Genomic DNA, 11549 nt, shown 5'->3' with positions numbered 1-11549 from the left:
CTCTTTGTTCAGATGCAGCAATTTCAGCTTCCATGCTTCGTGTAAAGGTGAATTGAGCCAAGCAGGTTTATATTTACCCCCCGCTTACACCGAGCCGAGTTGTCTGGACCAGACTGTGTGTTGCTGTACAGTACAACGTGTTATTAGAGAGCTGCTGGCAGTAGCTGTTTAATGCCTGAGGATGGCTAATGAGCGGCTCAGAGCTCTGGAGGAGGTGGAGAAGGAGATAGCGATGATCCTGCAGTGTGCCGGTGAGGACAGATTATTATCATATAAACAACAAAACTTTATCCATGTATAATGTTGTCTGATTTTATACTAATTATTGGAGAAAGTTAGTTTGAGCAAAAGAAAGAAAAGAAGAGAGTTGCTTGAGGAGAAAAGGAAGAAAAAAGTGCCAAGCGCGGTCAAGGTGAAGTCTACAAGACCATGTCAGAGCAGTCTGATGTTCCTGTGACTACAGCTGCTATTATTATTTACCAGGACTGTAGCCACCCTCCCTGGACATGGTTGCAGGAGGAACACTGAGCCCAGACTGAACAGAGGGACAGTTTGAATGGTAGAAAAAAAAACAAGAAGAAAAACTTCTAAACTTCTCCAAGATCAATGTACAACATTGTCTGGTCACACCAGGCACTGCTTTCTAAATGAAAGTGGGCGTATTGAAAAGCCACCACGATTCTGTGAGAATTTCCTCTGGACAGATGAAACAAAATTAGAGCTTTTTAGTAAGTCCTACCAGTTATATGTTGACAGAGGAAAGAATTAATCTTTCAAAGAAAAGAACACCATCCCAGCAGGACACTCAGTTATAATTACTCTGCTACACCTGGCAGAGAGTTCCTTGAATCTGTGCAGGGCTGTTGTGGTTAAAGAGATGGAGACACAGAGGTGCGCTGACTTCCAGGAGCTGATGGATCCTTTATAGTTCTTTGGTTTGTTTAGAAACACAACCACATGATCAGGCAGCTGAGGATAATGGCACATGTAGTGTTTTCAGCCTATTCTGCTCACCCAAATGGCAAAATATGTATTACTGAAACTTGAATCTACATAATCTTAGTGTTGGCTACATTATGAATTTAAAATCACATTTACTGATATGTTGTATGCTTATTCTTGCAGGAAATATAGTTCTTGAACTCTCCAAAGACAAACATAATGCCAGCTTCCTAGACAGACAGTTGGTCCAGTTCCAGAGCTCCGTCAACCGAGTGGAGAATGAACTGAGCTCCCAGATCCGTTACCTAACACAGGTCAAACACACAGGAATAGTATTCTTTTTTATTTTTCCTTTTTTTATTTGTACATTGTAACCCCTGCTACAATAACAGAGCATACGAGCATTTCAGAGGCTGTTTCACCTTGACAAGAATATGTGTATATGTGTCATATATACAAGTAGTTAAGTGTTTGAGCATTACTGTGGTAATAGTGCCGCAATAGAATAATAATAATAACAACAACAACAATAATAATAATAATAATAGTAATGATAATAATAATAATAATAATAATAATAATATGGTAGCAATGTAATACCAATAGTTCCTTGCCACTGTCTCCTAGTGCTGCTCATGGTGGGATTTGTTGGGTCTCTCTCTGTTAATACCTGTTTTAAAGAGTACGGTCTAGACCTGCTCTATATGAAAAGTGCCTTGAGATGACTGTTGTTGTGACGCTATATAAATAACATTTAATTCAATTGAATTTAATTAATATCAGAGAGTTCCCCTGGATGAGGGGAACCTGATCCCTTTCCTCCCACTGTATTAAAATTATTAGGGCCTGTTTGAGGGCCTACAGTGGTGACATGGTGAAAATTTACATGCTGCATGGGTCTTGTGCATGGGTGTGGCAAAATGGCTTGATAGTGCCCGCTACAAATATTTCAACCAAGTAATCCCCACCATACATTTTACTTAGATGTACGAAATTCTGTATTTAACATCCCAAGGCTTACAAAAAAGTCTCGGGGCCATAGCCTAAACCCAACAGGAAGTTCGCCAACCTGATTTGAATTCATAATGTTCATGTATTTATTTATTTTTTTTCATACTTGAACTCCTCCTGGACACTTTATAAATATATTATAAATATTGATGATGTTGAATTAAAAGCCTTTGAATTTTTGTTGAAGGGTGTGTTTGTGGCAGTGAGGCAAATTTCTGTGTCCCCATGAAATACAAAGTTTTTGTAACTCACATTTCCATGTCCAATCTGCACCCAACTACACGTTTGATAAAAGTCCCAGCCTGAGGGCGTCTACATACCACTGTTTAAGTCATAGTCGTAGTGCCACCTGCTGGCAACAGGAAGTAAGCCGATCATCATTTAATTTACATGCATTTCATGGTCTTGTCTCCAGTTAATACAGAGCATGTTTGGTGCGTTTTCTAGGACTGTGTAGTGGACACAGGAGATGATACACATGTCTGCCGTTCCACACACCACACAGGATATTTATTTATACAGCTTGACTTATACTTCTGCATTGAATCAATGTCATAGCTACGGTGTAGGTACTGCATAGCTGTGGACCCTGGAGAGGTGCACGTTTGGAGGGGAGTCTTTCCACTGAGCAGTGACTTTGTTTTTTTGTTGTTTTTTGTTAATTAAGATGTATTGCTCAGTATTTTTGAAACACATCATATCACATAGATAGGCTTCACAAATACAACCAGTTAAATATTAATGAATACCACAATTAGTATATGTGAATATGTGATCAATCAATGTGTGTCATCTTGTGAGCTGCAGAGTAAGGGTAAATCTCCTTTTTCTCCAGGTAGCTACTGGTCAACCTCATGAAGGCTCCACTTATTCAGCCAGGAAGGACTGTCAGATGGCACTGAACAGAGCAGAGTATGCCAAGGTCAAACTGGGAGAACTGGGACGGACCTGTGAAGTTATGCTGGAGCAGCAGCAGCAGCAGCAGCAGCAGCAGCAGCAGCAGCAGACATGAGGGCAGAGAGGACAGCTGACTCACTGGGCAACATTTCTGATGCCTGATGTGACTGTATCAGCCCTCATTCAACGCTTCTACTGCCAGCATTAAATCCTTTAATTATCCTTTTTTATTATTATGATTTGTTACAGCTTCATAAGACATACAAAGCAGAACTCAAAGAAAAAATGTTATATTATAAGATCCCTGATTTTCTAAGCAGTGTGTGTAAGTTGCATGTCTGGGTATATTTTGTTGTTTAGTGGTGTATTTTTCTTCATTTTTCATTATTCTTATGCATAGCACAGCACTTGTCAGTTTTTTTCATGGAGACCCTCACAGTTCAACAGATACTCTTTGGAGCTGTGATCTTACACCTGCATTGTGGAGGGAGAAACATAAGTAAACAAGTTTTGTGTCTTCAAAACACTTGCATATATCACATCGTCTTCATTAACTCTTAAAACTTATTGAAAATTGTCCTGCATGGTCTTAGATCTATAACTGTCGTATTTGACATCAGTTCAAGACCAAGCCACCTTCCATTTGACAGGAGGAAAAGTTTATTTTCATAAAAATAAAAAAAGTACTGAACATGAAGTGTGCTGTATTCTTGAAAAGTTTTTAAATGATAATAGATGTAGCAGCTTACATTTACATAGCTCACATTTTTTCATGTAACAATGGGGAAAAAATCAGACATTCATAATCAAAAATCATGCATCCTCATTGATTAAATGACAAATGAATAACAGAGTTTTGACTGACAGCTCAAATTAGATGTGTGGGGACCAAGATAAAAAGATACTGTCCAGTGGATTTATGGTTGATTGTTCAGCTGGTTGACTTATATTAGTAATCAGTCATGCTCTAATCTAGACTGCTGACCACAAAAGTGTTGAACCAAACAAACACCCTAGCTGGACCACTTCCCACAATTAAATCTTAACACCATGCCTCAAAATGTGAGTGAATTTAGCCTGCAAGATGCCATTGGAAGTCTATGCTTAATTTTTCATGTTCCAGTGAGAACAAACTGCAATCAAGATATGGTCAGAAAGACTAAATTGGGACAGTATCCTGTACTTTGTATTTGGTTATTTACACTTGGGTTCGTATCCAGGAGAAACAGATTTCACTTTGCACCTCGAATGAAAGTGTTTAAAATAAGTGAATATTTGTTTTTCTTCCCACCTTTGTTTACAATGTTAAACCAGAAAAACATTCCTTCATGAATAGTAGTGTATTTTGTATATGTGCACTAAACAAGCTGATGTTATACTTGAAGGCCAAAGCAAGATTCAAACACCTACTATCACTTCAACAGACATTAAAAATCTATTTATAGAATAAGATTTTGTCACCTGTTTAGGAAAAGCATTAGCAAAAATAACTAAAAACAAAAACATTTTTGTTATTGCTATCAGTTTTACAGATACCCGAAGAAAACAGCTGACCTCGGACTGTACTGCATTTAGCTAGACACATGCTAAATTTACAGTACAGTTGCCTGATGCACTGTCCATCTCTGTTTATACACATGCAACCAGTATGATTTGCAGTAAGACAGAAAACTTGGTTTGGTGGATTGCTACTTTAACAACATGTACTTGTAGTGGCCCAGACACAATAAATGGTACAATTAAAGCATGGGGGAAGAATTCTGCAGAGGGCTGTCTGCAGGAGTCTGGCTATTTGGTCCTCATATCACTTGTTTTTTTCTTCTTTTCCTTGGCCTCTGCGGTTGAGGTGTCCTGTAACCTTCAAGTAACCCTGCTGGCTAAGTAGGATGAGCTAACAGAAGGGGTCATCCTCACTCTTGTGATCTTTCGTCCCTGTTAACCACAGACGGGCAAAGTCTTCAAACACAAAGTCTTCAACCTGAGGGGAAGTACTGAAAAGAGAAAGAATTTCAAAGCATATCTTGATGAAAGACAACACATTACAACGGATTATTTTATTACCAAACTACCAACTACCTTACATACAAAAATAACAAAAACAAACATAAAGAGCAAAACATGCCTATTCTGTATAAAACATAGATATCATCACTCTTGAACACTAGATGGAATTTAATATGACAGACTCTCTCTTGTCATATGGCTTGACAACAAATTCAAGCTCTTTAAAACTTTAAAAGGAGTGACATTTTAAACAAAAGGTATGTGTACATTCACATACATTCAAACACACTTTGGTCTGACAAGCAAGTTTCTCCTTGTAAAACACCTACAAAGCTGAAAGAAGGAAAAAAATATTTTTTTGAATGTTAAATCGTGCCACTTATACATGCTAACTGGTTCAACATCAGTGTCTAGGATATACATTTCATTTTTAAAGGCAATTCTTGATAAATTTTACATTTTGTTCACTCTGACACTGATAAAGATAATGATAATAACTTAGTTTATGGCAGCAGCACATGATCTGTTATGATGGCTGTGATTAGGCTATTAGTAATGAATCTTTTGGAGATACAATTATTAATAATGGTTATAAAGCTTCATTGTTTCAGACACTTCCGTAACCCGTGAGTAAAAAGAATGGTGAAAAAAAACATTTAGTGCTGAGACACACAAACACATACATGCACACACGTACATACACACACACTTACTTCATGCAAAACTCTATGAGGTTTGCATCTACAGGAGCTTCAGCATCTAGGGAGACAAGACACATCAACATCAAGTAATTTAACTACACTGTAAACAGTTCCACTGTTGAATGTTATGTGGTGTATACTGTACATGTGTGTTTATATTATATATATTATATTTACTTTTACTCATAAATCTGTTTACACAGTTACACTGGGGGGATTCAACTTACTTTTGGGGACAAAAAGCAAGTCTCCATCACATAAAACATTATATTTAAGGATGAAGACTTGGTTTTAGGTTCGGGTAAGTTAACACAACTGTATGTATGAGTCCTACCTGACAGGGGTTTGGAGTAGGGCTGGTCTGTAGGTTTGGGATGCATCAGGACAAAAGGAAGTTCCACTGCTACATCTCTACACACACAGACACAGATAGACAAACACACATGCAAATACAAACGATAGCAATACAGGATCTCTAAACATCCTTTTACACATTTTCATTTTTGTTGTTTGTTAATGTTATGGTTTTTCTGAGTCTGCATTATTGGGGACAGAATGTCATTTGGATGATAGAAGGCTAATGTACAGTAATGGAAGTTATTCAGAGGTTAAATATGTGAAACATGAAGTGCCTCAAGGAAGTTGTGTTGAATCTGTATTAGTATTATATATTATTTCTTCACCTTACATGTATTAGTATTGATTTCTGCCTGGGTGGCACAGCGGTGCAGTGGTTAGCACTGTCACCTCACAGCAAGAAAGTTCAAGGTTTGAGCCCGGCTCTTCTGTGTGGAGTTAGCATGTTCTCCCTGTGCCTGCGTGGGTTCTCTCTGGGTACTCTGGCTTCCTCCCACAGTCCAAAGCAGCTTAGGTTAATTGGTGACTCTAAATTGCCTGTCTTCAGGCTGGTATCCTGAAGACTGGAATATGGTTGATAAAACCATGAAGTTTGGGGCAGACTGAACACTGTATATGTGAGTTACAATAACTTCCTATTGACTGAACAAAACCTCAAAAGCTTTGCAGTTTAGCAGCATGAAGGTCTAAAGACTGCATTGACCAAATCTGAAGCTGATCTGATTTACTCTCTAGGACAAATATGCAGATGTACTCTGCAATACCTGGAAACACATGCTGATGGAAATATCAGAAGTAAGGATAAACCAGAAAAACGGAGAAGTCTGTGAAGTTAGTAGCTATTTCACATTAATGGAGGACTAAAGACAATCTTACATAAAGTGCAATATTTGGGATGATTAGTTCATATGTAATTTAAAAGCATACCACTGAATTAAACACACATACAAAGTGAAATTTCACTCTGCTGATCTGATCAATTTGCAAAGAAGTGATCATAGGCATATCTAACCGTGGTCTAAATCAGGATCATACAAGTAAACTCAGTTTCAACAAGAGTGAGATATGTAAAACAGAACATTGCCTGCACAGTTTATAGACCAGACAAAAAATGTGTATGCATATTTCTGTCGGCCACTATGTTTCTGAGAACGTCAAGATCTTCGAGACTTCTGGGTAATTTGATTAAAACTCATCAAATCATCTCTTAATGTCCAGAAAACACTGCTGTGAAAGCTCAAATGTGTTCACATACCCTCCACGAGACACCACCAGTTTGACTTTAACTCTGTAAGAAACCACAATCCCCATCATCTCCTTGTTGGTCCCCTCTTTTACTCTGTAACACACACAAAGAACACACACAACACAGGTGTGAGAGGAACACACTTGTTGGTCAATATGTACAGTATATCCCAACCTTTCTGTCAAATGAGTTTGTGTATGTGTGTGTACATGGTGCTGGAGGCCAGGTTGGTGTCTTCATGCTTTAGCTTTCCATCCAAGGCCAGGCCTCTCTTTTCCCTGTTGTTAGCCAGCACTGGGGTCAGAGTGTAGACCTGGCAGAAGGTGGAGCTAGGAGAAACCAGGTCACTGAGAACGGCATGAAGGGAAAAGAAACAATGGGAGAGAACAAGAGAGTGAGCCACTGGTTTTTTTCTGTTTCTACATACTGCTCCAGTAACAGTTTCTTAGTGCTTCTGTATCGTTTTTGTTTCATTGAGCATCAAAATTCATTCCACACCACACAAATGTTGATACTTCAGGCAATTAAAATATGTTGGCAGCTTTTGAATCGATGTTAGTTGTGTCTGCGTGTGCATATTAGTGTCATCTACATATTAAGATTGTTCATAGAGATTCTAAGTAGAGGACCTAAGCAGGACCTAAAATTGAGTGCCAATATTCACCTAATTAATGTGCAACATTATCAACATTATTGTTAAGTATACCTATATGTTTGTCACGGCTCCCAGTGACTCCTAAATTCCCTGGTGTCTCTGTGTCTCTCTCTCTCCAGCCCTCCCTTGTGTCTCCTCCCCCGTGTGTGTGTGTGTGTGTGTGTGTGTGTGTGTGTGTGTGTGTGTGTGTGTTGTAGGCGTGGCACAGTGATGATCACCTGGCCTCCACTCTGCCTCCAGTGTCCTTCTCTCTTTCCTCTTACAAGCTTCCAATAAAACCCCTCATCAACTCATCAACATCTGGTGCCTGTGTCTGCTTTCTGGGTCCACAACTAAAACATTACCAACCTGTACCAATAACGTTGCCCAATCTAGATTTTTTTAGGGGAATAGACAATTTAATTCAGCACGGATAAAAAGGATAAAACCAGTATAGAGTACAAGAGAAGGAATGAGGACAGAGAGGGAGATACTCACTCTGCTTCAACCTGGGCTACTGGACACTTGTACTGAGCCGTGGAAAACAAACAGATATCAGCATACTGACGAACTGATGGGAGGAGAGGAGAATTAGTTTAGTGGTTCTTTTGTTCTTTTTCTGTCTTCCTAAATGTACCTTGGGAAGATATTACAGAAGATTACAGTAGCAATAACAATCCAAACTCCAAACAACCAGTGTTCTGTTTCATCCCTCCTGACCAGTCCTCACCAGACGTGATTCTTTAAGCACTGGATCTTCCCTGTCACGCATGCATAGAATTTTATACCAACAACGTAACTCGTGACCCTAGATGACCCGAGAGAAGTTATATCATTCAGTGTCATCAGAGAATCTGTACTTTTTCGTCTTCTTGCTTCTAAGGTTCACTACTGCGGTAGCTTTAGCTTTAGCTAATTTTTCAAAGTTGTTGAACTGAGTCTATCGTTGGTTGCTTCATAACCACATCGGTTGGCATTGTGGAACACTCGCCCTTGGGAGGCTGTGACGTTGTCTTCTAGGTTGGAGCTTGATTAGTCTCCCAACCTGTAGCATGTTCACAAAGACTTGTTGGCGAGGGCTGTGTTTTTGCTGCCACTCCTGTTGGTGAAGGTGATGGTTTTGGCTTCCTGCTCTGAGCAGGTCGTATAATATTACTGTTTTCTGCTTTGTGCCTCCAGTTCCCAAAAGACTTATTGACTGCATTGCTGGGGGAATACTCCTCAGACACTGTCACTATGATGACTCCTCACTACTGTAGCACCTGTATAACTCCCCTTCAGCTGGAAGATGGCCATGATCTGTGCCCCTCTTGTCTTGGTCTTGAGCACCTGAGGCCAACATACCCGCCTGTGTCAGGTTGAGACTGCTGCAGCTGCCCCCTCCAGAAAGAGTGCAAAATCTGATAGGTAAGCTCTCCTCTCAAGTGGAGCACTTATGTTCTGAGCTGGCTCAGATGAAGTCTCTACTTTTAACTCTCCATCCTGGCACTGAAGTGGAGGATGCACAGACACCCATCCTGCCCAAGCCTTGTTTGAGGTTACTTATATAGTAATCATGTACCAAAGGGGGTGGTTTTTACAGTTTTTTACATGTATGCACGTGCATGGCAAAGACTCACTGCTTGTTCAAAATCTGCACAAAGACAGAAAGTTTGTTCTGCTGTGTGCTCTTTGTCGACCCCATCAGTTTGTGGACAAGCTGATGGGTAGATGATCTAGGTATTCCAATAGTCAAGAGGTGAAAGGTTCCCTCCATTATTGATTGAAAGCAATAATAATTTAAACAAGTGTAAGTGGTGTACAGACACATGGAGTTACCAGAAATCTTCACTTTCTTGACAGTCTTGTTGGGAGTTGTTGGTGACGTGGACATTAACACTGATGGGCTCACCATGGTAGTACAGCTAGAGAAACACAGAGACTTAGCAGTGTGCATATCGCTCTAATCAAATGACACAACATAGTGTGTGAGTATGTTACCTCCTTATTCAGTGAGGCCTCTAAGTACAGAGATCTATCAGACATCAGGAAGCTGCGACTGGTCTCCACCATCGGCTGTGGAACCCGGCTTCTCTGGTGCGTACTGAACCTTCCGGATCACCAGATGCACTGAGTTCCTGCCACACCACAGCAGGATGATATACATGTACATTTAAAGAGGTAGCACATTTCATGCAATGTCATGTAACAGGCCAAACTCTTCAGTCTCTATTTCATGAAGCATAGTCTATATCTCTCCAGGTGTGTATGGGAGACAATCAGTGTTTTGAGTCTCAGGTGTGTGAATCTCTTGGACCTTTGGTGGATCTTTTCCTCCACAGTCTTTGCACAGAACACTCGAAGTTCATACTCCACGCCACATGCCTTCCCAAAGTCCTCTTGGGTCAGCTGGAGGGTCACTGAGCAGGGCAAGTTCTGGGGGATCTGACACATCCAAACCATTAAGTGAAATCACGTTAGTGTGTACCTCTCATAGACAAGAGGACAAAGGATTTTTAGCACTTCACAGAATGGGAAATGGATAAGAGCAGGTATATTAACAAATATTATTCACCATTATGCCAAACTAATGACTGCACATATCTCTATTTTGCATCACTTTTGTGAACTAGGTAACCCACTCCTATCCACTTGACTTCACTTTACAGAAAGCTAATCAGGAAACAGTAAGAATGTGCATTGTTCAGTAATATTATTAGTTATGAATCTAAATAATACAAACACCTTCTTGTCTCCCCCTCACTGAACAGAAAATAAAATCAGAGTACACTTACAGAACGTAAACTGAATAAAAGAAGGTGGCTTCAGAAAGTGTTCAGACCCCTTCATTTTTGCACACTTTATTATGTTGATGATTTAATTCTAAATGAAAAAAACAGACATTTCTGCCCATCATTCTACACTCTATAACCTACAAAGACAAAACAAAAACATGTTTATTAAACTTATTAAAAATCAAAAACTAAATTCTGTCATTATTAGAGTGGTCAGACCCTGAATTCATTATTTGTTAGAAGGGAGAAATTACAGCTTGGAGTTCTACAAGCCTTACAGATACATCGATCAGCCATAACATTATGACCACTGACAGGTGAAGTGAATAACACTGATCATCTTGATACAGTATGATCTGCTGAGAGACCTTGGCCCTCATTCATCTGGATGTTACTTTGACATGTACCACCCACTTAAATACTGTCCCAGAGCTAGCACACACCTCAATGTCAGGGACCTCCCCAGCAGGACAGTCCTCCCACCACACCATAAAAACAGCTCAGAAATGTCTCAAGGAATGTGAAAAAGAGCCCAAGGTGTTGACCTGGCCTCCAAACTCCAGATCCCAATCTGATCCAGCATGTGTGGTTCTTATGCTGGTTTATAGTACAGTCAGGGTGACGCTGAGGTTGTGTTCATGTTTGGTGGGCTTACAGTGAAGCTGAAGGGTAGGCATGCTGACCCAGCTTCTTCATCAGCTTCTCCTGCAGGCAGCTCAGAGGCTTTTTCTCCACCAGCTGGGGAGGGAAAGCCTGGATGGTGTGGACATACAGATCCTTTCTGAAGGAAAGGCCCAAGACATCCAGGTCCTCCCGACCGTAACAAAATGCACACGTCAGAGTCACAAACACTGAGGATAGACGAATTGATTAAATGTATGGTCAGTTGGCCTTTTGGTGAGTAAATTGTTCAGTCAGCCAGTTACTTACCTTTTCGATCTTTCAGATACCCTGGGTCAACAAGGACCACTCCATCTATACAA

The 11549-nt window shown here is 40.1% G+C and overlaps 1 protein-coding gene and 1 pseudogene across 1 annotated transcript; one reads left to right on the top strand and one right to left on the bottom strand.

The window, feature by feature from the left end:
* Positions 1-101: 101 nt before the first annotated feature.
* LOC108879685 (mediator of RNA polymerase II transcription subunit 11) lies at positions 102-3547 on the top strand. Its single transcript, XM_018671059.2, has 3 exons — positions 102-251; positions 1126-1256; positions 2789-3547. Exons 1-3 carry the CDS (start codon positions 182-184, stop codon positions 2963-2965), a joined length of 378 nt encoding a protein of 125 aa, XP_018526575.1. The 5' UTR covers positions 102-181; the 3' UTR covers positions 2966-3547.
* Positions 3548-4014: 467 nt separating this feature from the next.
* Positions 4015-11545, bottom strand: LOC108879683 (arrestin red cell-like; annotated as a pseudogene).
* Between the last annotated feature and the right edge of the window lie 4 nt (positions 11546-11549).

This window comes from Lates calcarifer, unplaced genomic scaffold, assembly GCF_001640805.2.
Source record: "Lates calcarifer isolate ASB-BC8 unplaced genomic scaffold, TLL_Latcal_v3 _unitig_709_quiver_1028, whole genome shotgun sequence".
NCBI classification, from domain to species: domain Eukaryota; kingdom Metazoa; phylum Chordata; class Actinopteri; family Centropomidae; genus Lates; species Lates calcarifer.
Note: the sequence above shows the minus strand (reverse complement) of the source record. Positions and strands in the feature narration are given on the sequence as shown.

Bases quoted from the DNA above. Each gene is read 5' to 3' on its own strand.
- LOC108879685 (XM_018671059.2), top strand. From the start codon at position 182: ATGGCTAATGAGCGGCTCAGAGCTCTGGAGGAGGTGGAGAAGGAGATA. The intron at 252-1,125 runs GTGAGGACAGAT...TTATTCTTGCAG, and splicing joins GATGATCCTGCAGTGTGCCG to GAAATATAGTTCTTGAACTC. The intron at 1,257-2,788 runs GTCAAACACACA...CTTTTTCTCCAG, and splicing joins AGATCCGTTACCTAACACAG to GTAGCTACTGGTCAACCTCA.